Source organism: Phytophthora cinnamomi (genome assembly GCF_018691715.1).
Source record: "Phytophthora cinnamomi strain GKB4 chromosome Unknown Contig38, whole genome shotgun sequence".
Taxonomy (NCBI): Eukaryota; Oomycota; class Peronosporomycetes; order Peronosporales; family Peronosporaceae; genus Phytophthora; species Phytophthora cinnamomi.
This window is the reverse complement of record NW_027150971.1, coordinates 1,029,033-1,050,056: the sequence shown is the minus strand read 5'-3', so window position 1 is coordinate 1,050,056 and position 21,024 is coordinate 1,029,033. Positions and strand designations below refer to the sequence as shown.

Below are 21,024 nucleotides of genomic sequence, written 5' to 3'. Positions count from 1 at the left end.
ATTCTCCACCCGGAGTGCGAAGAGCACAAGTCGGCGGACGAGTCCCGTCGAACTGCAACCTCGCGCGGGTACTCACTCTTGGCTGCGATTTATTTATTTCTTCGATCTGCACGCGCTTGCCAGCCCCAGGTCTCAATGCACCCGGATTGGCGCGCTTTCTCTTTATCCGAACGCGTGGGCAATGTTGTGCAGGTAGTTGTCGAAACGCTTGAACCGACTGTCGAGGCAGAAATGGATAGTCTGCTCAAAGGACTCACGAGCACGTTCGTCCGATACCTCCGGTGCTAGTGTTGTCACGATGTGGTTGATGTCATCACGCCCCGTCAGCTCCGGCATGTCTGCTGGAACCATCAACAGTAACAGTGACACCAGGAGGTGCATGTGTCTTCGCAACACACAGTATGCCGTGCAAGCTGTGTCGACGAACTTCGCAAAGTCCTTTCCTTCGACTCCACCGAGCACGTAGGCCATTTCATTTGTGAAGACGAAAGGTGTACGTTCGCGACGAATGCCCAACTAGAAAAAAATCAAACAAGTAAAATTTAGTCGCAAACCAAGAAAAGAAAACAATAGCAATGCATGCATACCTTGTAGTACTTCAAGTGACCAAGGAAGTGGCCGAAATCAATGTGGAAGTAGCGTCCCGACGATTCAATCTGAACAGTACAAAACACCAAGCGGTTAGTACTCCCTATGTAATTACAGAATTGCAGGAGGACACTTGGCACGTACCATGATGTTATCATTGTGGCGATCACCGATACCAAGAACACACGTCGCCACGCAGTAACCAGCGGCCGAACGACCAAACAAGTCCACAGCGGCCTTGTGGCTTCTGGGATCGGGGTTGTTTGCACGAATCCAGTCTGAGAAACTAGGATCCTTAAATGTGCCCATCATACCATCTCGCCTGTGCACTTCTGCAGTCGTGACCGAGTTGGGCACTATCTGAATAATGCCCGTCATCGGAGACGTGGCAACACACTTGTACGGTTCCATCGCGAGATCCAAACCCTCGTCTCGCCACATTTCATCCATCAAACGAACCAATTGCAGCGTCAGGCAATCTTGCCGAACATCGTCACCAGCCTTGAACATCACCGTCACGGGATCACCGCCCCCCTCGGCATTCTCAAACACCAACCACAACGGCTTCTTTGCCGAATCCATCACACGGCACTTGCTCACGATGATCTTGCCCACTTCGATACGGGGATCAAGCGGCAGCTGGAACGAGCCAGGCAGCAACTCGTTCAGCGCCTCCAACCCTTGTTGCATTGCTCGCTTCATCTCTGCTGCACCGTCCTTCTTCTTCGCCTTCACACTCTGGCAAATGCGTTCGAGCATACCGCCCTCCGAGAAGAGTTTGTCTTGCAGCTTCAGAATGGCACGCATCTTCGAGCTGCATACATCCAGGTACGCGTTCAAGATCGTTCCGTAGCGCTCGCGGTACTGATCATTATGCGACTCCACCTTCATGCTCCAGAAGAGGTCAAAACCGATTTGGTTCGGGTTCTTGATGGCGCGCTCAATCAGTAGCATTGCAAGGGGCGAAACGTGGTGGTTTTCAAATTTGATAGCTTGCACGAGTTGGGGCAAGAAGTAGCTGAAGGTCGTGTCAGCCATCTGACCCAACTTCTTTACAGCGAAGGTACGGACGCCTTCGTTCGCGAATTCACCGTTCAACAATTCGATGTAAGCCGCTTGGTGGTCGGGGACAGACCAGCGTGGAAGCAGCTTTAGTGCCTCCTCGCACTCATCCCGATCGTCCCAGTGAACGCATGAAAGAATCCGAGGAAGGGCTGCAGGGATATCGATGAATTCTTCACGGTGCATCCACAGTTGCTCCTTCTGGTACGGACTGAATCGATACAGTGGATCCAACAAAATGAGCTTGCGCAGTTCATTTAGCTCCGATTCACGCTGAGTCGAGCTGTGTCCGCTACTGCGCGACGTTGAATCCCGCCGGTCTTGAGCGACACTCTCCAAAATGTTTTTGCCGTCGAGTTGATCTTTGTTCTCCTCTCCGTTGGGACTTTCAACGACAGGAACTGGTGTACTAGACTCCTCAAAGCTTCCATTCGCGCTGCCGAAATCATTAATGCTCGAGTCGCCCTTTGCAACGGTTTGGATCGCAAGCATCCACTCTTCGCGATCCTGTTTCGTTTCTGCAGAAATGATGTAGTCACGCGAAGAACCCATCGGACGAACTTTGAAGCACCAAGTCTGGCGAAGCTTGCGCGTACCCTTATTCACAGGGGCTGTCGTGAACTTCTGGTTCATGTCATCCGCAGTCGTAACGGAACAGTTGCGCAGAGTGATCAGCTTACGAGGGGCACTCTCATCGTCAGCGTAGCTAAGAGTGCAAGTGCTCTGGTCAACCACAAACCAACGACGACGCCAACGAGTCAAGGATGAAAAGTTGCCCACTTTTTGCAGCCACCCCTCCTTGCGCAGCATAACAGAGCGGCTGGTTGCGACGATACTACGTCGGTGAGAGCGATCACTCACAGACGAACTATCATCATCGTTCCAGTCAAACTTAATCGGAGTATCGAACTTGGAGAACTCCACCTGAATCATAGGCTCATTGGGCAGTGTCACGTGAGGCACAGGGCCTTGGATGCACGAGTGCAAGTTGTTGTACATGTGCACATACTGCTGGCCCTGCGTGAGCGTATCATCAACCTCAAACGCATTCACACCCGTCACCAGCATTTTTTCCTCAGTCGCATCCATATTCGAAGCCGAGCTGCCAACAATCTTCTTCACGCCCAAAACCGTCAGCTGAACTCGCATCGTACGCGTCACGTTGCAAATATCGATGTTGAACTTGTGCCACACCGGGTCTTCCCACTCGGCGTACAACAAGTCATTCCGTTGCGCCTTCAAGCGAACATCCGACGTGTCGATCACAGCATTTTCAAGGAGTTGGCCTCCATCGTACAGCTCAATGCGGACAATCACGCTCGAGCTAGTCAACGGGACTCGGGTCACAATAGCTTCTTCGCTAGACCTCTTCCCCACACACGTGGTCCGCGAAATGTTCAGCACACGACGAATGCGGATCGCAAACGGTTGCTGAATAATCCCACTGGGCAGCGACGGGTTTCCAATCGACGACGGCCTCTCCCATTCATCACCCAGCGTCGTCATCTGCAACGACGTAGCTCGCTCGCCGCCATCAAACATATCCGCGAACTGGTTCACAAGGTTGTTCATCGATCCCGTGCTGACGGGCAGATCTCTACCGATGCTCAAGTTCATCATGGCCGTCTCCTGGATCACAGACTCGTGGATCACCGTCAGCCGGATCGTCTTCTTGGTCAGCAGACACTCGCGCACGTGCATGTACTCGTTCAGCACGCGGAACCTGTCGATCATGTAGTCGCGGTAGCCCGTGATCTTCAGTCGGTACTCTGCCGGGTTGTACGGCCTCAGTGGCGCCGCGTCCAGCGCCTGTTCGTAGCAGTTGAAGATGTGCTCCACGATCTGGCCCACGGTGTCGCCCGTGGTCACCACCATCCTCACGTCCGTGATCGCCTTGGCGCTCACTTCCTGCAGCTGGAACATGCGTTTGTACGTCACGTGCACGGCGCTAAACTTGACGACGTCACACAGCCCCTTGAGCCAGCGCTGGTACTCCGGCTCCGAGTCGGCGCAGATGGCCCACGTGCGCGCCGTGGTCACGAGCAGGATGCCGTAGGGCTCGGCCTTGGACTCCATGGGCTGCAGCGAGGAGACTCTGTCCAGGTCGATGCGGCCCCTCTCGAGCGTCTTCTTCTCGTCCCTGCTGAGCGGGATGCCGTTCTTCTCGGGCTTCTTCTTGTAGTAGGCCAGCACGCTGCCGCTGAGCTCCATGTAGCGCTTCTTGAGCGCCTTGTTCTTCTCGCCCTTCTTGCGCAGGTAGCCCCCCATGTGGTTGGCGATGGGCTGCGTGAGCGAGATGGGCTCGTCCGAGATGATGAGGTTGGCCGGGATGCGGGCCACCGTCTTGAGCGGCGTGATGAGCGCGAACTGGTTCTTCTGGTTCGAGTTGTGCGCGATCCAGTCCGTCTCCTCCACCTTGAACTCGGGCGTGTTGGCGCGCACCTCGAGCTCCGCGGGGGAGATCTCCTCGTGGGCCGTCTTGAGCACCTTGCCCACGGCCGAGCGGAAGTACAGCGACTCCTTCGAGTGGACCAGGTCGGGCACGGGCTGCCAGCGCTTGTCGTCGCCCCCGGTCATGCTGCGCCCGGCCTTGGCGTACGGGTTCAGCGCCTCGAAGCTCGGCACGAGCGACGCGTCCACGTTGCGGAAGCTGGCGCCGCTCTCGTAGCTGTTGTAGGCCGCCGAGATGAAGGACGACGACGCCATGCTGAGCCGCGACGCGCTGCCGCCCGAGCTGCCGCTGGACTGCAGCACCGACTGCATCGACTGCCGCGGGTTTAAGCTGAACATCTAAAGTGACGGATGATTTTGTGTTTTGTTTTTTGCAGGTTGGTGCACAAGACACAATAAGGTTAGCACTAGCCTAAACGGGTAGGGAGGGACGGTGGTGTTAACCGAGGGAATTGGCCATACCGTCGCAGGCGAACTCGCCGCTGCTTGCCGCGGAGGTCGATGGACGATGGCAGACACCCGCTCTGCACCTGGGGCGTAGCTGCTGCTGGCTGGCTGGGTCGGGGCGGAGGCTCGCTCTCTTCCGCCGCGCTGTGTGGCTGGACCCGCTGTTTGGCCCGCGTGAATATTTCCTTCTTCCCCTCGCCGCCGTTTTCCCGCATGCGAGGGCTCTATCCTGTGGTTTTAGCTAATCGCCAGCTTTTGCCAATATAATACACCTACCCCGCGCGCTAATTCGTTGCATCTGCCTGTGAAAACACATTACTGCCGCATTGCGGTGCGGCGCCCGCTAGCGAAAACGAGAGGGGTTCAGTCGCGACGCAAGCCGGAGCCGCGGTGTGTGGCTCGGCGTCGGCAACGTGGGTTCACGTTCGAAAACCTGTCGATAATTTATTCTATTGATTAAGCTTCACCGCTAAGACTTGCGTGATGTCATCGCGGTTTTGTCGACCGGGGTCGGTCTCCGTGCCTGCAGAATACGCTGCCGCGGACCCGATTGCTTCGTGCCGGTGGCACGGCCACTCTGTTTGCTCGAAGCTGGAGGCACTCGCCCAGCTGCAAACACCGCTGCCAGCTGCAGGGCGAGGGATTGTGGCTCCAAGTCCCAGCGCTGATTACGTACCGTTTGGTCATCCACACGTCACTCAATCGAGGTGAAGATAGTGACGGGCGCATTGGCGAAACGACGCGGCGACTTGCATCCGACACCATGAGCAGCTCGAGGGCGCCGCCGCTGAGTCGAGGCAATGCGCTGTGGTGGAGCCAGACGTACGGCAGCAGCAGCGCCAGCGGCGTGAAGCCACTTGACCTTGATGGCTTCTACCGCGCTGTGCGCGACAACCAGGTGGGCCAGGTGCAGCGCTTCATCGCTGACCACCCAGCGGCTGTGTTCTCCAAGGTGGGCCCACTGTCGATAGAGATCAAGCGGTGGCTTCGGCGCTGTGGGGCTCAGACGCTCGCTCACTCACGTGCGTGTTTCCTCTGCTCCATGCGGATACTGCTGGATAAGGTCTTCGTAAGTGCGGCCGCTCCTGCTGCAAAAGTACACGTCGCTAACCTGGAGCTCATGCTGGTGGCAGGGCAATCACCAGGTTTGAGATTATAGGAGGTGACACCTACGGACAGCTACTTATGTTCATGCTTGGGTGAGCAGCGGACAGCACTGTACGTCGCGAGCTTGTTCGGGCGACACCAAATCGTCAAGCTCTTGCTGCGTCGCGGCGCCGACAAGTACGTAGTGCATGGCAGCCCTTCCTTGCGCTGCCGAAGTGGACGGCCCCGGTTGAGCTTAGGCGGCGACGTCGTCCCCCGTGGTATGCTGTCGTAGGGATCTGCTGTGCGACGGCGTGCGTGCCATTGACGTGGCGGGCTTCGCCTCCGCGGACCCCGTTGACCGCGTGAAGGTTCGGGCCCTGCTGCAAGGTACTGCTCGCCGCACAACTCCATCCTGCCAGCCCTTTAGGTGCAGCAGCACCAAGGAAAGAGAGCTCGTCTAAACTCGCTCACGTGCTGCTCGTCGTCGTAGGTGATGCCTGTCCTCAAGTCATCGTTCGTCCCGTCGCCACGGGCTCATCTGCACTTGATGGTGCTGCTAGCGAAACCCGGCGGCTCGAGGTCCACTTCAGCGAGCCCGTGGACGAGTTCACCCAGGAGGACGTCGTCTGCAGCGGTGGCTGCGTGGTCACAGGCTTCTCCATGCTGCGACGCGACCTGTACCTGGTCACGGTGCGACTCGCCCGAGGCGGCGGCGGCGGCAGCGTGCAGGTGCCGGCTGGGGCGGCTCGAGCAGTAGGCGGCCGTTGCACGCTCAGCTCCGAATCTAGACCGTTCCACCTGGGCCGCGAATAGCTGCGCTTCCTCGTCGCCATCGCCACAAACACCCGCGCGCCGCCATCTGGACTCAACGCAATTCAACATACAGCATAGCAACGCCTCGCCTGGGCCCGGATAATTTTGCGGCGCTTTTCGTCGAATGGCGTGGTGCAAAAACGGCTAGGTGTCGGTCTGCTTCCTTCAGCGCGGGGCGGGGCGACGTCTGGTTTGTTTGCGAGTGGTACGTCTGCACGGCCCGACGCCGACGGGTCACCCCTCCAGCTTGGGGTGTCTATCTCGAGCGACGCGGGAACGGGGCGGGGGGCAGAGTCGGCCACCATACTGGGCCCCATACACTTTTCGACGGATGGATGGGTGCCCGAGGCTTTCGCGCGTTCACCATGAGCGCGTGTGAAAGAACAGCAGGCCGCCGCCGCCTCCCTCCATTCGGAAAAGCCCCCCACAAGGGACCCGCGAAGCTCCTCTGTGCCTGCCCGAGCCGATCCCCCGCAACATGAAGAAGTGCGTGCGATGGTCCACCGTCACCGTGTACGAGTTCGGCGTGGGTCTGGGCGGCAGCGCCGTGCCCAAGCACGGCGGGCCGTCCATCGGCCTGGCCTGGAAGCCTCGCAGTGTGTGGAGCACGCCGCTGGACGACGCCGCCATGAGGGAGCGCGACGACGTGGAAGAGCTGGACGAGGCGGCGCCCGCTCCCCCAAGGACCTCCAAGCCGCTCAGAGACGCCAAGCACCCCACGCGCACGCAGCGACGCCGCAAGGTGCGCTGGCTCAAGCCGCTGGAGCGCGTCACGATGCTGACCAAGGCCGGCTGCAGCGAGAAACGCATCTACCGCATGATGATGGAGTCGTCCGAGATCGCCATGTCGCGACGGCTCACGCTGCGCGTCCTGGACATCTAAGGACGCGGAGATGTCGCTCGTTCTACGGGAGAAGAGGGGGCCGACGAGCGAGCTTTTTGTTGCGCCGCGGTGTTCGTACCATAGAGTTTGGGGAGGAACGAAGGGAGGAGAGGAGAGAGGAGGGGGAGGCGAGATGTACCATAGCCATAATTTACAAGGGATGCGATGAGAGTTTCATTCAACTCGTGATGCCATACTTCTTCGTGCTGCGGTTGTCGATGATCGTCACGTTCTCGATCTGCGGCCCCGCGTTCTGATGAGAGGAAGACCTCTTTACTGCAGGGTATTTTTGCGAGATCGGTCGCTTTTGGCGTCGCGGTGGCCCCAGAATAGTGCGGCGCTAAGTTGAAGCATGACACGCTTGCTTTGCTTGGGCGGTCAATCCTTCCTTGCCCCAGTTGAAGGCTTCTCAGTGTCGGCTTGATGTCGCTGTACACGCTCAAACACTTGCTGAACGACTGCAGCACGCGGCTGTCGCGCACGAAATGCGCCGCAGACAAAAAGCGAGAAACACTCGAGGATGTTTGGCGCGCGTTCAACGACTGGATTGAGTCGCGTTTCAACCAGGGCAAGGTACGGCTGCAGGTGTACTAGCAGATTTCTCAATTTGCAGCTCCATTGACCTTCCTTGTGTGTTGTGGTTGATTGATTGATTCCAGGGTGTGCACATTGCAACTTTCGCGACCATCACGTGGGAGACCTTCACGAACTCGCGCAACCAGCCCAAGCTGCGACCCGTTTTCTTCCTGTCCGACACCTTCACCAAAACGTATGGGCTCTCGCAGCGACGGCCGCCTTTGCCCAGCGCGAACTTGGCGTCGCTGGAAGATATCAACTTCACGAAAATCGCCATCAAGTTCTCTCGCAACCTCACCAAGGACCTCGTCTTCTGCGCCATTCGCGACATGGTGCAGAAGATAGGAATGGTGGCGAGCACGGGGGTGCCCGTATCCATAGCTTTCAACTTCGGTCGATTGATCGCCAAGAACCGCTGCGTCTCCGTGCTGTTCGACCCGCTCAAGTTCCCACGGGTACTCGAAGACCAAATCACGCGCTCGATGATCAGCAGCCCGCCGTCGACTCTCGGCAACCTCGAGGACTTTGACATTTCACCAGAAGATGTTGTCGACTACAACGAGGCGTTCCCACCTACAAACAAGAATGAGGGCGCAAGGCGAGCTGCCACCTCAAACATTGTGTTCCCGACCGACGGTCTGGAGGCGCTACCCACGAACCGCAGCGACCCTGAAAACATTATCGGCGCGAACGTGAGTATCGAGGAAGAGCTGCAAATGTACGATGCACTGTTATCACCGAGCTCGGCAACGAGCGATCGCTCCCCAAAGCACCACGTGATGGAGTCCGCCTTCAAGCGGCACATTTCGAAGCTGGCTAACGACGTCGATCTCGAGGCGAAGTACGCGTTCGACCAGCAACTGCAGCAACGGCGCGACTTGGACACGGTGGCGCTTGAAATCAAGATGCGCCGGATGTGCGCGGAGGACTTGCAGCGGCACCTGCGCGTGCAAATGCAGCAGCGCGAGGACTCCATCGCAGTCGAGAAGCACGAGCGGCGCACGACCGACCCGAAGGCCAGCACCTTCTTCTCCGAGAGCGAGCACACGCGCCAAGGGTACGACGACCAGCGCTATCTGAACCGCGTGAAGGAGCAGCTCAAGCACCAGCTGCAGGACCAGATCTCGGCTCGGGAGCACGACCGTCTCGCCTCCAAGGAGAAGCTGCTGCAGGACGACCAGCAGTTCCTGCGGCGCATCCGCAACGAGCTCGATGCGATCGAGAGGAAGCAGGCGCACGACCGCGAGGAGCTGCGCAAGACGCTCACGGGCTCGTGGCACCGCGACAGCGGCATGAAGAAGCTGGTGGAGATCCGCAAGAAGCAGAAGGCGGCCGAGCAGATCCACCGCGAGGGCGTGGCCGTCGCGCTCACCTCGCGCGACCACTTCCCCATGCTGCTCAAGCCCGCGACGCCGCGGCCCGCCGCCTCCCGGCACGAGGACGACTACTCCGTGGGCTTCGACATCCGCTCGGTCTGCGGCGACTGAGCAGCGTCAGCCATAGATAAAAGGTAGTGCAAACGTAATCGACATGCATCACCACCTGGGTAATAAGTACGCGCTGTCCAAAGACTTGTGTATAGGAATAAGACGCTCACGTATTAATAATGTCCACACGCGTGTGCAACAGCAACGATTAAGATTTGCACGGCAACTTCAACGTTGGTGGACAACTGGAGCCATGTGGGTCGTCCTGCGTTGACGCTGGTTGACATCTGGGTCCTTCGCAGACCGTCCTCGTGCCGCCGTCCGCCATGCAGACGCTATTCCCCAGACACGTTGGGTGCCGCGGAATGGCTGGCTCGGCCGCCATTGGCGCCAGCGCCGAAAGCACGTCATATCAGCTCCCACAGCCTCCTCTCTACCTCCCAGCATCCACGCGGGTGGCCGCCTCTTCTGCCGCTGCACCACTATAAGCAGAGCCCGCTTCCGCAGTTCACCCAAAGGTCACTTCCGCTGGGTTCAACCCTCTTGCTGCTCTCGCAGTCCGCAACTCGCCGCCCTAGAGAGAAGAAGAAGAAGCTTCCGTCCGTCCGTCTCCCCGTTAACCACGTCACTACCGGCCGCCATGCTGCCCAGCCAGCGTGCGTCGTCGCTGGCGTCGTGCTACGCCGCGTACGAGGCCGGCAAGGCCTTCGACAACGTGGACAGCTCGCTCGTGCCGTCCTTCGCGGCCATGAACCCGCTGGCAGGCCGCGGCGCCACGGCCACCGCCACTGCCACTGCGCAGCGCTGGCAGCCCGTGCCGGGGCTGCACCACTCGAAGGAGTCGCTGTACTTCCGCGCGGCCGTGGGGCGGCTGCTGCAGCGCGCGCACGCCGAGATCTCCCCCACGGACCTGGAGGTGCGCGCCAACACGCCCGAGTTCCGCGTCGAGGACGGCGACTGGGTGGCGCACAAGGGCCAGCCCACGTTCGCGCTGGACACGCCGCAGTTCCTCAACTGCGTGGCGCGCGTGCCCGCCAGCCTCATCATCTCGCAGCACCAGGTGTCGCACGCCGTGCCGCCCAAGCTCGTGAGCGGCCTGCTGCGCAAGCGCGGCGAGGGCATCAAGGCCTTCAAGCGGCGCTACATGGAGCTGGACGGCAGCGTGCTGGCCTACTACCGGAAGAGGCCCGAGAAGCACGGCATCCCGCTCAGTCGGGAGGAGAAGAAGGCCTACGAGAAGGGCTTCATCGACCTCGACCGCGTCTCGTCCGTGCAGCCCATGGACAACAAGTCGGAGCCCTTCGGCTTCCTGCTGGTCACCACGGCCCGCACGTGGGTGCTCGCGGCCGAGTCGGAGACCGAGTACCACCGCTGGGTCAAGGCGCTCTGCGGCGTCGTCAAGTTTAGCGCCGTCCACGTGATCTACAAGCGGCAGTTCCAGCTGCGAGAGGTCAACGCCCAAGCCATCACGGACGTCCGGATGGCGGTCACGACGAGCGACACGGTCGGGGAGATCGTGGAGCACATCTTCAACTGCTACAAGCAGGCGCTGGATGCGGCCCCCCTCAAGCCGTACGACCCCGCCGAGTACCTGTTGAAGATCACGGGCTTCCGTGACTACATGATCGACAGGTTCCGTATTCTGAACGAGTACGTGCACGTGCGAGAGTGCCTGATGACCAAGAAGACTATTAGGTTGACCGTGGTGCACAAGTCTATTATTCGCGAGACGGCCATGCTGAACCTTAGTATCCGCAGCAGCCTGCAGCTGGCAGGAGATCCGAGAGCAAGTAGGGCCTCGAATCAGGTCGATGAGGCGCTGGAGGCGGATCGGTCCGCGTCTCTGCAGATGACAACACTTGGGGATACCGACTGGGAACAGCCTCAGCCGGACAAGAAGACGCCGATCCCCAGTGTTATGGTGCAAGAGCCCTTTGCGGTTCGGATTCACCGTGTCCTTAATATCCCCCGAACAACGTGTGTACTCAAGCGAACCAGTGAAGCGGCGAACATCACGCATGTTGAGCTGGACAGTGCCAGTGTTTTGGTTCGCATTGCTCTTTACGATGGGGGTCAACTGATTGAGAATTCTGTCGTGGATACGACTGACGTCCGTCTGAAGGCCCAGCGCAATGACTTGCTGTTCGTGGAGTGGGCGAATCCAGTTTGGCACAAATTCAATATTGACATTTCTGAGGTGACGCGCACAATGCGGGTGGAGTTGACTGTGATTGGCATTAAGAAGGTAATCGGCGGCAGGTCGAACGGACAAGAAGAGAAAATGCTCGTCACTGGAATTAACGCGTTTGAGGTTGACGGCACGCTTACGCAAGGCCTGCTGTACGTTCGCATGCTGAATAATCTGTACTCATGTGTGCAAGGCCCGGTGCCGCACGTGGCGTTGCCGAACGAGCCGTTGATCCACGTCGAGCTCCGCAAGTTTGATGCTCCCGTCTTTTTCGACTGGAGTGACACTGATTTGCTTGCGTCGAGTGTTCGCCCACACCGAGCTAGCATTGTCCAGAGTAGTCGGTCGAACATGCTGCACAAGGAGGGGTGGCTTCGGAAGGTTGGGAACTACAAAAGCTTAACCCGTTGGCGGCGGCGTTGGTTCATTGTTGACCAAGGCAACTGTTCGTTGAGCTACGCTGACGACCAAACTGCAGAACGTAAGCAGATTTCGTTGAAAAATTGCACTGTCAGCACAGCCGATGACATGAACCAGACATTCACGACAGCGCCAGTCAACAGCGGCACGCGAAGGGTTCGCCAAACCTGGTGTTTTAAGGTGCGACCTGTGAATTCCTCGCGTGAGTACATTATGTCGGCTGACACCAAGCAATCTCGCGAGGCGTGGATGCTTGCAATCCAAACTGTTGCAAGCAATGGATCTTTTTTCAGTGATACTATCACTTTCGGAGAGACGAACAACGGTGAAGTGCTCTTCGAAGAAAGTCCCCGACCAAGCATCGGTGATCAATTGGGTAGATTTAGCATTTCAACACCGTCGAAGCAGCGTCGGAACTCTGGTTCCTGCAGCAGTGACAGTTCTGGTCAACGTGACACTTGTCTGAAGGACCTTCGAAAGCTAATTCTGCTGGACCCCTTGTATCGATTCAGCCCCTATCAGAAAACCCAGCTGTGGATGTACCGTGAAGAATTGGTCGACATATTCCAAGCGTTACCTCGTGTATTGTCCTGTGTTCACTGGGACGACCCTTTCGAGGCTGAAGAAGCGTTGTCATTGTTGCCGCGCTGGGCTGAGCCTGACCATCAAGCTGCTTACATCGAACTTTTGAACGGTGAATTCGCTAACGAAGGTGTGCGGACATTTGCTGTGCAGAAGCTCGGTCTGATGGCTGATACAACTTTCAGCTATTTCTTGCCACAGCTTGTCCAAGCCATCAAGCATGAAAATCATCACGCGTCTCCTCTGGTTATGCTACTAATTGAGCGCGCCATCAAGAACCCGAACCAAATCGGTTTTGACCTCTTCTGGAGCATGAAGGTGGAGTCCCACAGTGAGCAGTACCGTGAGCGCTACGGAACGATCTTGAATACGTACCTGGATGTGTGCAGCTCAAAGATGCGTGCCATTCTGAAGTTGCAGGACAAGCTTTTCTCGGAGGGTGGTATGCTCGAGCGCATTTGCCAGAGCGTGAAGGCGAAGAAGAACGATGGTGCAGTTGAGATGAAGCGAGCAATGCAGCAAGGATTAGAGGCGCTGAACGAGTTGTTGCCTGGCTCGTTCCAGCTGCCGCTTGATCCTCGTATCGAAGTGGGCAAAATCATCGTGAACAAGTGCCGTGTGATGGATTCGGCAAAGAAGCCGTTGTGGTTGGTGTTTGAGAATGCCGAGGAGGGCGGTGATCCTGTGACGGTGATGTTCAAGGCTGGTGACGATGTTCGGCAAGATTGCCTGACGCTGCAGTTGATCCGGTTGATGGATGAAATGTGGCGTGAAGAAGGTCTGGATCTCGCGATGGAGCCGTACAAGTGTGTTGCCACGTCTCCTATGACGGGTATTCTTCAGATAGTACCCAACTCAGTCACGACCGCAGATGTACACAAGCGCGGCGGTATCTTGGGGTCGTTCAAGGACCCAATTTTCGCTGAGTGGATCCACGCCAATAACCCGGATGCGAAGAGCCACAAGGCAGCTATTAACTTGTTCACACGCTCCTGTGCTGGCTACTGTATTGCGACATACGTGCTCGGTATTGGTGATCGCCACAACGACAACATCATGGTGAGTAATGATGGGTAGCTAAGTGTGGATCACAGTTGATCTATAGTGGTTTCCCCACACTCCTGGCTAATTGCTTCGCTCTATTATTTCTTCAGATTTCTTCAGCGGGGCGCTACTTCCACATTGACTTCGGCCACTTCTTAGGACACCTGAAGTACAGCGTACGTTTCCGTCGATTAATCCGGACCGAGTAGCTGCTTTCTAACCGCATGTGTGCTCATGTTAGTTGGGAATGGCTCGGGAACGCTCTCCCTTCGTGTTCACAAAAGAAATGGTATACGTCATGGGCGGCACCCAAGGAAAGGACTTTGGCACATTCCTTGACATCGCTAGCATTGCGTACAATGTGCTGCGGCGACACATGCACTTGCTAGTGTCACTGTTACTGCTGATGGTGCCGGCCGATATGCCGGAGCTGACGGGACGTGATGACATCAACTACATCGTGTCGACGTTGAAGCCGGAGTTCTCAGAAGAGCAGGCGTGCGAGTCCCTCCTGCAGACAGTTTCTAATTGCTTGGGAAGCTGGTCAAGGCGCTTTGATAACACAATCCACAATCTTGTTCACTAGGAGCTGGCAGTAGCACAAAAGAAGGAGGGGGAGAAGTAAAAAGAAGTTAATAGCACATAACTCATTTTTCTGTGGTCACTACCATGTCATCTCTGACCAGTTGAACGGGGTTGCAGTAGCTGGTGGAGAAATTGTGGATTTACCCGCGGTTCATGGAATGAAAATCAGCCAAGGGAACTTTGTAATCCCCGATATGCTTCATGGAGTAAGAGGATACGCTCATATCTTCGCTTGACCCCCACGAAGGATGTCGGAAGAAATGATGACGAAATTTAAGACTTGCCAGGGGCAACTGTGCCTCATCACCCGAGATCACTTTCAGCTTCTCAAGAATGAGACTCAAAACTGCACCCTTTCACGCGTTTTTCTTCTTGCCGAGCCCAACTGTTATCAAATTCAGCCAAGACTGAACGATCTTGGATATCGGTCAAGCGAAAGTTCATCCATTGAGTCGATTTCACCACAAAGTAAATCTCCACGTCCGGGCTCGTCATCCCAGCAGTTTTTAGATGACGCAGAACTTCGGCAAAAAAACGCATCTTGAAAGTACGCTGGTTCGATCGCGCTACCTGGACAAAGATGACTTTGTTTTTGTCCAAGTCAAAATACACTGCATCATAGCCTCCTTGGTTCCACTTGACAGGTCGCAGCCACTTCCGAGATCCAACAAGTTTTGTGTTTCGCCGCGCCTCCACCCGGTCTTTTTTTTTTAGCTTCTACTGGCTGTTGTCACTACATTGCAGTCGCATTTGCTTGTGAGCTAACCTGGCGCCCTTCTCACCGTCGTCGTAGGTGATGTCATACGTGCCGTCCCTATGGGCGCAAGTTATCACAGCCGGGTGGTACTGCCCCGCAACGTCCAAGTTCCTAAATCGTTTGCTAGGATCAAACTGAAGAACTGTCGCTCGAGGCATAACATCTACACAGTCTTCACGGCCGTACAGCTCCACCTCGCGCCTAGAAAAAGCTGCCATAAACAACCACTCAAAGAGGTGCCCATCCGCCGACGGATCATTCTTCATGTTGAAAGTAGTCACCAACTGCTCAATAACTTCCTCGACGCAACCTGCTGCCATGCGGAAGGCTGCGAACGAGCTCGCGGGAGACCGTTGGCCGCCACGCTGCATCCCAAAAACAGTATTGATTGTATCGTTGTGATACGTGCCTCTGCAATAGTTGACCATGTCTGAAGAACGGCCTAGTGCATGTTTCAGAGTTATTTTATTTCTCCCGTGGTGAATTCGAACATGAACCGGCACGAGCCACCAGCATAGTAAAACTTCAACTTCAGAGCGAGATCCTTCTCACTTTCGTCTACTTCACCACCGTCACCTTTAGTTTCACTTTCCTCATCGCTGCCATCTTCAGTATTTACTTTGCACCAGTCGCTCGTTGCATCAAGCTTATCAACCACTGTGGTATAAAACGTGTCATCGGTGATGGCATCCAGATACTCCTCTTCTGTCCATGAATACATGGAGTAGGACTCGTACTTTTTACGCTTATCATCTACTTCGTTTCTCTTCCCCAGCGCAGCCACGGAAGAGCAAATAACGAATCTGTCCTTGTCCTTGTGGAGTGTCGACCTCCAAATTGGTACAAAAGTCTCATGAGCGACACAGTTCTTGTGTCCGTCCACGAACACAAACAGCTTTTCGTCAGCGACACGAGGCAAAACGAATTCCGCGAGATTTGAGAACTCCCAGAATTCCTTTGTCTTCATCACCAAGCAGGTGCAGTCTTCCGCCAAGTGGATCCAAATGACGCTCCATACCTGGCGATCCAAGGAAGCCGCAAAACCCAGCGTGCAGGCAGACTTGCCTGTGCCAGTAGGACCCACGACGTAAGGCCTCTTGTTATCTTTCACCACATCGTTTTCCAAGTATGTCCACAGATTGTTTACCCAAGGACGACGGTACAGCATCAGGTCACGCCTCGAAAACAAACCACACGCATTCAAAAGCCCAGCAGGCAGAGTCGCATACTTGTTATCGCTGTTGATGTCGATCTGAGGCACTTCGTCAAGCGTGGTGACATCTTGTACGTCTTGAGGTGTACTGGCCAAACGAGGCCGTTTGTTCGGCGTGAAATCTTCAGGAAGTTTCACTAGCACGTGGATTTGGTCGGTGGATGGCTGCGGCACCTTGTTCTTTTCAAACAGCCAGTGACCCAACGCCTTGGTGACCTCCATCTGCTCTTCATTAATCAGCGTCCGAATGTCTCGATGGATAATTCCTTTCTCCAGGTCCAGTGCAGCCTCGCTTTCGTCTGACAGCCACTGGATGCCTCCCTTGTCGTCCGTGGCCTTTGTCAGAAAGAGCTGCAGTCCATTGGCAGGAAATTCGTACATCTTCTTCCTCTTGATCTCGTACTTCAGGTGGCCTACCAACTTGTTCTCGTCAATGTCCACAGGGAATGCGCTTCCCTTGACACCGACAACGGCACAGATGAGCGTCAGCATCCTTTCCTCTAGGCGGCAGATTCTGAAATGAAGAAACTTAGCAGAACAATTGCGCTTTCAGCCAATGGTAGACGCGATCACTCACCGTCAAAGATGGATTCAAAGTGACGTTCAGGCAGGTGACTGGGATTTATCACCTATGACTAACTGGACAGGCTACTTATCTAACGTTACCCAGATGGACAACACGCATCGCTGGTCTTCTTGTCGACATTTACGCCACTGCATCAGTCGAGCCGTAGTCACGGTCATCCTTTTTGTCCTTGAGGCTTGTTGGGTCTTGGATCAGCGTCGTGAACTCGTTGATCTCGGGGAGCGAGTCTTGCTGCGCCATAGCCATGTTCGAAGGAGATAGTCGGCCTTGGTGGAACGAGAAAGCCTCCGTGATCTCCGGCTTCGACTGTAGCTTAGCGTACGGCACTTGGCGCCAGGAACCGTCTTCGGTGTTGTCAGGGATGTGAGAGAGGCTCGCACCGCCAGTAACAAAATAATACTGACTGCGAATCAGCACCGTGAGTTCCTCTTCAATCTGCAGCAACCTTGATTCGAGGTCGATATCGTTTGCGTCCAGGCCAAAAGGACATTCGATCTCCATCGCGATTTCATCGGCCATGAACAGGAAGGTACCCCACAGGAACACCCAGATCGGTGTGTAGAGCCCCGAGTTCGGCACGATCACGAAAGTGTAGAGCAGCATGTAGGCGGCCAGCAAAAACTGCAGGTATTGCATATAATTGAATGGGATCGGGACGTTGGCGATGTTGAAGACGGTAGTGTACAGGTTCGGCAGCTGAGCGATCTTGATCTGCAAGTTGTTGGCGTTTGGCAGCGTGAGGTGGCCTCGCCGAGTCGCAACCTGCACCAATCGCTTCAGCCAGAGTTCGGTGATGGTGGCGCGCAGCTTGTGAGGCGTGCGGCGCACCAGAGCACGGTACGACTCCTTATCCTTCACCTCCTTCTTGTGCTCCGAACCGCACGCGTAGAGCTCGTCGTATTCAGCATCCGTCAAAACACCCGAGTCCTTAAGCTTGTCGATGCCATCACGGCCACGACAGTCGTGGAAGACAATGGCAATGTACAGGAACACGAGGCGCCGAAGCTCCGTGAAGAAGGTGCACTTCTCGAGGATGTCACGCGGAATCGGCTGCTTCTTGATATGCTTAGTACCTCCAAGATGCTTCCGCTTCTTGCCCAACTCGATCTCCTCCTCCAACGTCCGCCCCGCGCGCTTGGCCGCCTCTGCAATGGCCTCGTCATTCGTGTCTTCAACGTTACGCTCCTTGAGTTCCTCCTTGATGGTCGTGCTCACGTACGCGCAACCTGAGCCCACGATCTCTCTCGCCGCCTCTGACAGCGCCCCCATCGCCACCATTCCCGCTCGCCACTGCGTGAAGGCCGAGTTCAAGCGGAACGATATTATGAGACCGAGAAATGTGTTGAATACCGTCAGCGAGTCCGTGAACGCCGTCGAGTTGCGAGTCGCCACCACGAATGGGTGATAGTGGTTGGTGACAGCGACGACCAGCGCAATAGTAGCCATGAAGAGCGCGCGCATCGGTGCTTGTCCATTTAACGCTGATCCGTGCCAACGCAGTAGCACGCCCCACAGTCGGGACGTGTCGTAGTAAATCATGATTTCCTAGCTTTCGTACTTGAACGCTCTTTCCGGAATGAAATGTTTTTCAGCTCAAACCTTACGCCACACATCAATGAAGCACATCAAGGAGGGAGTACCATGCCCCCATCTTGCAGTGGCCAGAGCGGTGTGCAGAATAGCCCCCAAACCCGTCCAGCCGGTAACGCGCAAAAGCTGATTCGTGCTTCCCGACAAAACTTTTGAATCGATGGTGAAGTGGTCAAGCTGGATACGCGGCGCACGGCCCGAACTATTTTCAAGTTGCTTAGGGGGAGGTCGCTGCTGCCATGCCTGAAGTGGTCCCGGGTTGGTGCGATCTAGCGGAAATGCAGGTCAGGTTTCGATGGCATAGTTACTCATTTCCTGAAATGTTTCACGAAATCAACAGTGTCGACAGAATATTCGGACCCCCAGCTGGGGTTGCGTCCTTATTCCATCAGATGTAGATGCATGACTATCGTGCGTCGCCATGAGCTCCAGTGCCTCCAACGGAGCTCTCCCACCTCCTCGCATTGCATCGACCAGTGTTGAAAACTTCCAGCGGCGCATACGTCACTCGCTACCCACGCAGAAGTAGGATGATCTACTACGACACGACTCACCTGTGGGGAGTGCTGATGCGCTGGCATGGATCAGCATTGAACGGCCAAGCCCCGATGCGTGCGCTGATCATGGCGATGGTCGCACTTGTTATTGCTGTCGTGAACCGCTACCAACCGTTTGTGGTTCCTACGCGTGCATCGACCGCGTTCACGGACTCGCTGACGGTGTTCAACACGTTCCTAGGTCTCATCGTCTCGTTCCGCATGAACTCGGCGTTTACACAGTGGCGCGCGGGTGTGGTGGCTGTAGGCTCGCTGTCAGAGGCTGCCAGAGATATTGTTGCCTCCGGGTGCGCGTACGTGAGCACTACTATCAAGAGGGAGGTGCCAGAGTCTGTCGACGCCAAAGAAGATGAAACAACCAAGCATGAAGATAGTACAGCGAACGTGAAATCCCCTAGAAAACGTCGCCCATCAGTGGACTTCAAGGCTTCGACTATCCCCCAAGACGTGCTTGAAAAGTGCACGTTCTTCACGGAGCTTCGGCGGTTGGTGTTCCTGTACATAGCGATCGTGTTTCATGACTGCCGCGGCGTGGACGGAATCGACAAACTCAAGGAGGCTGGTGTGTTGACAGACGCCGAGTACGACGAGCTGTACGCGTGTGGGTCAGAGCACAAACTCAAGGTCGAAGATAAGGAGTCCTACCAAGCAATTGTTCGTCGCACCCCTCACAAACTCCGCGCCACCATCACGGAGCTCTGGCTCAAGAGACTTGTGCAGGTTGCCACAAACCGTGGACACTTGACGCCACCCAACTCTAACAATCTGCAGATCAAACTGGCGCGACTTCCTAACCTGTACACTACCGTCTTCAACATCGCCAACGTCCCAATCCCGTTCAACTACATGCAATACCTGCAATTCCTGCTGACAGCATACATGCTGCTTTATACGTTCGTCATTGTTCCAAGATCGGGATTGTACACTCCGTTGTGGGTGTTCATGTGGGGTACCTTCCTCTTCATGGCAGATGAAGTCGCAATGGAGATCGAGTGCCCATTTGGCTTGGACGCAAACGATATCGATCTTGAAGCGCGTCTGCTTCAGATTGAAGAGGAACTTACAGTGCTGATTCGCAGTCAGTATTACTTCGTGTCTGGAGGAACGAACATGGCACGCCTCTCTGAGTTTACGCTTCCTGAACCACGAACATCGTCGGGTAAGTCCACAAGTACTCCCCCACACGGTGATTTCTCGTTCCACCAGGGTCGCATCTCTCCTTCGCACGGGGCACTGCTACAGCAAGGATCATTGCCCGAGATAAATGAGTTCACGAAACTCATTGAAGTTCCGAGTACAACCAGCAGCAGCAGCAGTCGGAGCAGCATCAAAGGAAGCGACTATGGGACTGCAGATTCTGCAGCGTAGCTACTCCTCGGTCACATGAATAGCGAAGTTTTTCAGTAATAACGTGCTGAGGCTTTTCTTCTCAATACAGTTTGTTTTTACGAAGGTGCAACATTCCGCCATTGAAGCTATTTGGCGTCAGAGAATCTACATTTAAATGGTCTACCCCAAGCGAAAGTTCTTCAGTTTAAACCCAAGAAGTCGTTTAGAAAGTTGACGGGAATGATCACTCGCTGCTAGAAAGCCAACACATACGAAATCGCCTACGATGACGGCAAGGAGGACGCATGTTTAGCTGCCGAGCTAATTAGGCTGCAAGATCGTGACAATAACAAACAGAAGTTGGAGAGAGGTGACAAGGTGGAGGTGCAAAGAATTCCATGAATTGGAGGAAGCCGGACGTGGCTGCAGCCTGTTGAGCGAACCCGAGGAGGCTATGATGCGCTGTATTTTGATACCGACACACACCAAGGCACATTTGTCCAGGAGGCCCGATCCAAGCAGCAGCGTTTCAATACGTGTTTTTATGCCGACGTGCTATGCCAACTACAAGCGCCAGGAATGACAAGCCTGGATGTAGAAATTTACCTCATAGTCAAATCGATTAAATTGGCGGGGTTTCGCCTCAGTGAAATCGATCGTACAGCCTTGGCCGAGTTCGATGAGCGCTGGAAAAAAGAAAAAAAAACGCGTGAATGTGAGAGTTTTGAGTGTGGGTTTTACTAAGGTCTCTTGTGCTCACACCTAGCAAATCTGCAGGTTAATTTGCGCCACCAGCTGCGTCACGCTGCCGGCCACGATGGAGCATGCATCGCATTA

General features: G+C 55.6%; 7 protein-coding genes across 7 annotated transcripts; 5 read left to right on the top strand and 2 right to left on the bottom strand.

Annotated features, from left to right (window-relative positions):
- Window positions 1-162: 162 nt before the first annotated feature.
- Window positions 163-4,440, bottom strand: IUM83_03309 (phosphatidylinositol kinase; the record flags this gene model as incomplete). The annotated part of the gene is made up of 3 exons (XM_067927300.1): window positions 163-516; window positions 588-656; window positions 733-4,440. 3 exons carry the CDS (start codon window positions 4,438-4,440, stop codon window positions 163-165), a joined length of 4,131 nt encoding a protein of 1,376 aa, XP_067791675.1.
- An 871-nt stretch (window positions 4,441-5,311) lies between these two features.
- IUM83_03308 (uncharacterized protein) lies at window positions 5,312-6,450 on the top strand (the record flags this gene model as incomplete). Its single annotated transcript, XM_067927299.1, has 5 exons — window positions 5,312-5,617; window positions 5,682-5,693; window positions 5,756-5,832; window positions 5,930-6,024; window positions 6,128-6,450. The coding sequence occupies 5 exons, from the start codon at window positions 5,312-5,314 to the stop codon at window positions 6,448-6,450; spliced, it is 813 nt and encodes a 270-aa protein (XP_067791674.1).
- Window positions 6,451-6,928: 478 nt separating this feature from the next.
- IUM83_03307 (uncharacterized protein) lies at window positions 6,929-7,333 on the top strand (the record flags this gene model as incomplete). The annotated part of the gene is made up of 1 exon (XM_067927298.1): window positions 6,929-7,333. The coding sequence occupies one exon, from the start codon at window positions 6,929-6,931 to the stop codon at window positions 7,331-7,333; it is 405 nt and encodes a 134-aa protein (XP_067791677.1).
- Window positions 7,334-7,756: 423 nt separating this feature from the next.
- Window positions 7,757-9,396, top strand: IUM83_03306 (Sporangia induced Predicted protein; the record flags this gene model as incomplete). Its single annotated transcript, XM_067927297.1, has 2 exons — window positions 7,757-7,906; window positions 7,993-9,396. 2 exons carry the CDS (start codon window positions 7,757-7,759, stop codon window positions 9,394-9,396), a joined length of 1,554 nt encoding a protein of 517 aa, XP_067791787.1.
- Window positions 9,397-9,976: 580 nt separating this feature from the next.
- On the top strand, window positions 9,977-14,156 carry IUM83_03305 (phosphatidylinositol 3 and 4-kinase-like protein; the record flags this gene model as incomplete). The annotated part of the gene is made up of 4 exons (XM_067927296.1): window positions 9,977-11,905; window positions 12,680-13,585; window positions 13,681-13,746; window positions 13,812-14,156. 4 exons carry the CDS (start codon window positions 9,977-9,979, stop codon window positions 14,154-14,156), a joined length of 3,246 nt encoding a protein of 1,081 aa, XP_067791786.1.
- Window positions 14,157-16,831: 2,675 nt separating this feature from the next.
- Window positions 16,832-18,250, bottom strand: IUM83_03304 (uncharacterized protein; the record flags this gene model as incomplete). The annotated part of the gene is made up of 1 exon (XM_067927295.1): window positions 16,832-18,250. One exon carries the CDS (start codon window positions 18,248-18,250, stop codon window positions 16,832-16,834), a length of 1,419 nt encoding a protein of 472 aa, XP_067792001.1.
- A 581-nt stretch (window positions 18,251-18,831) lies between these two features.
- On the top strand, window positions 18,832-20,226 carry IUM83_03303 (Adenylate cyclase; the record flags this gene model as incomplete). Its single annotated transcript, XM_067927294.1, has 1 exon — window positions 18,832-20,226. The coding sequence occupies one exon, from the start codon at window positions 18,832-18,834 to the stop codon at window positions 20,224-20,226; it is 1,395 nt and encodes a 464-aa protein (XP_067791907.1).
- Window positions 20,227-21,024: the final 798 nt, after the last annotated feature.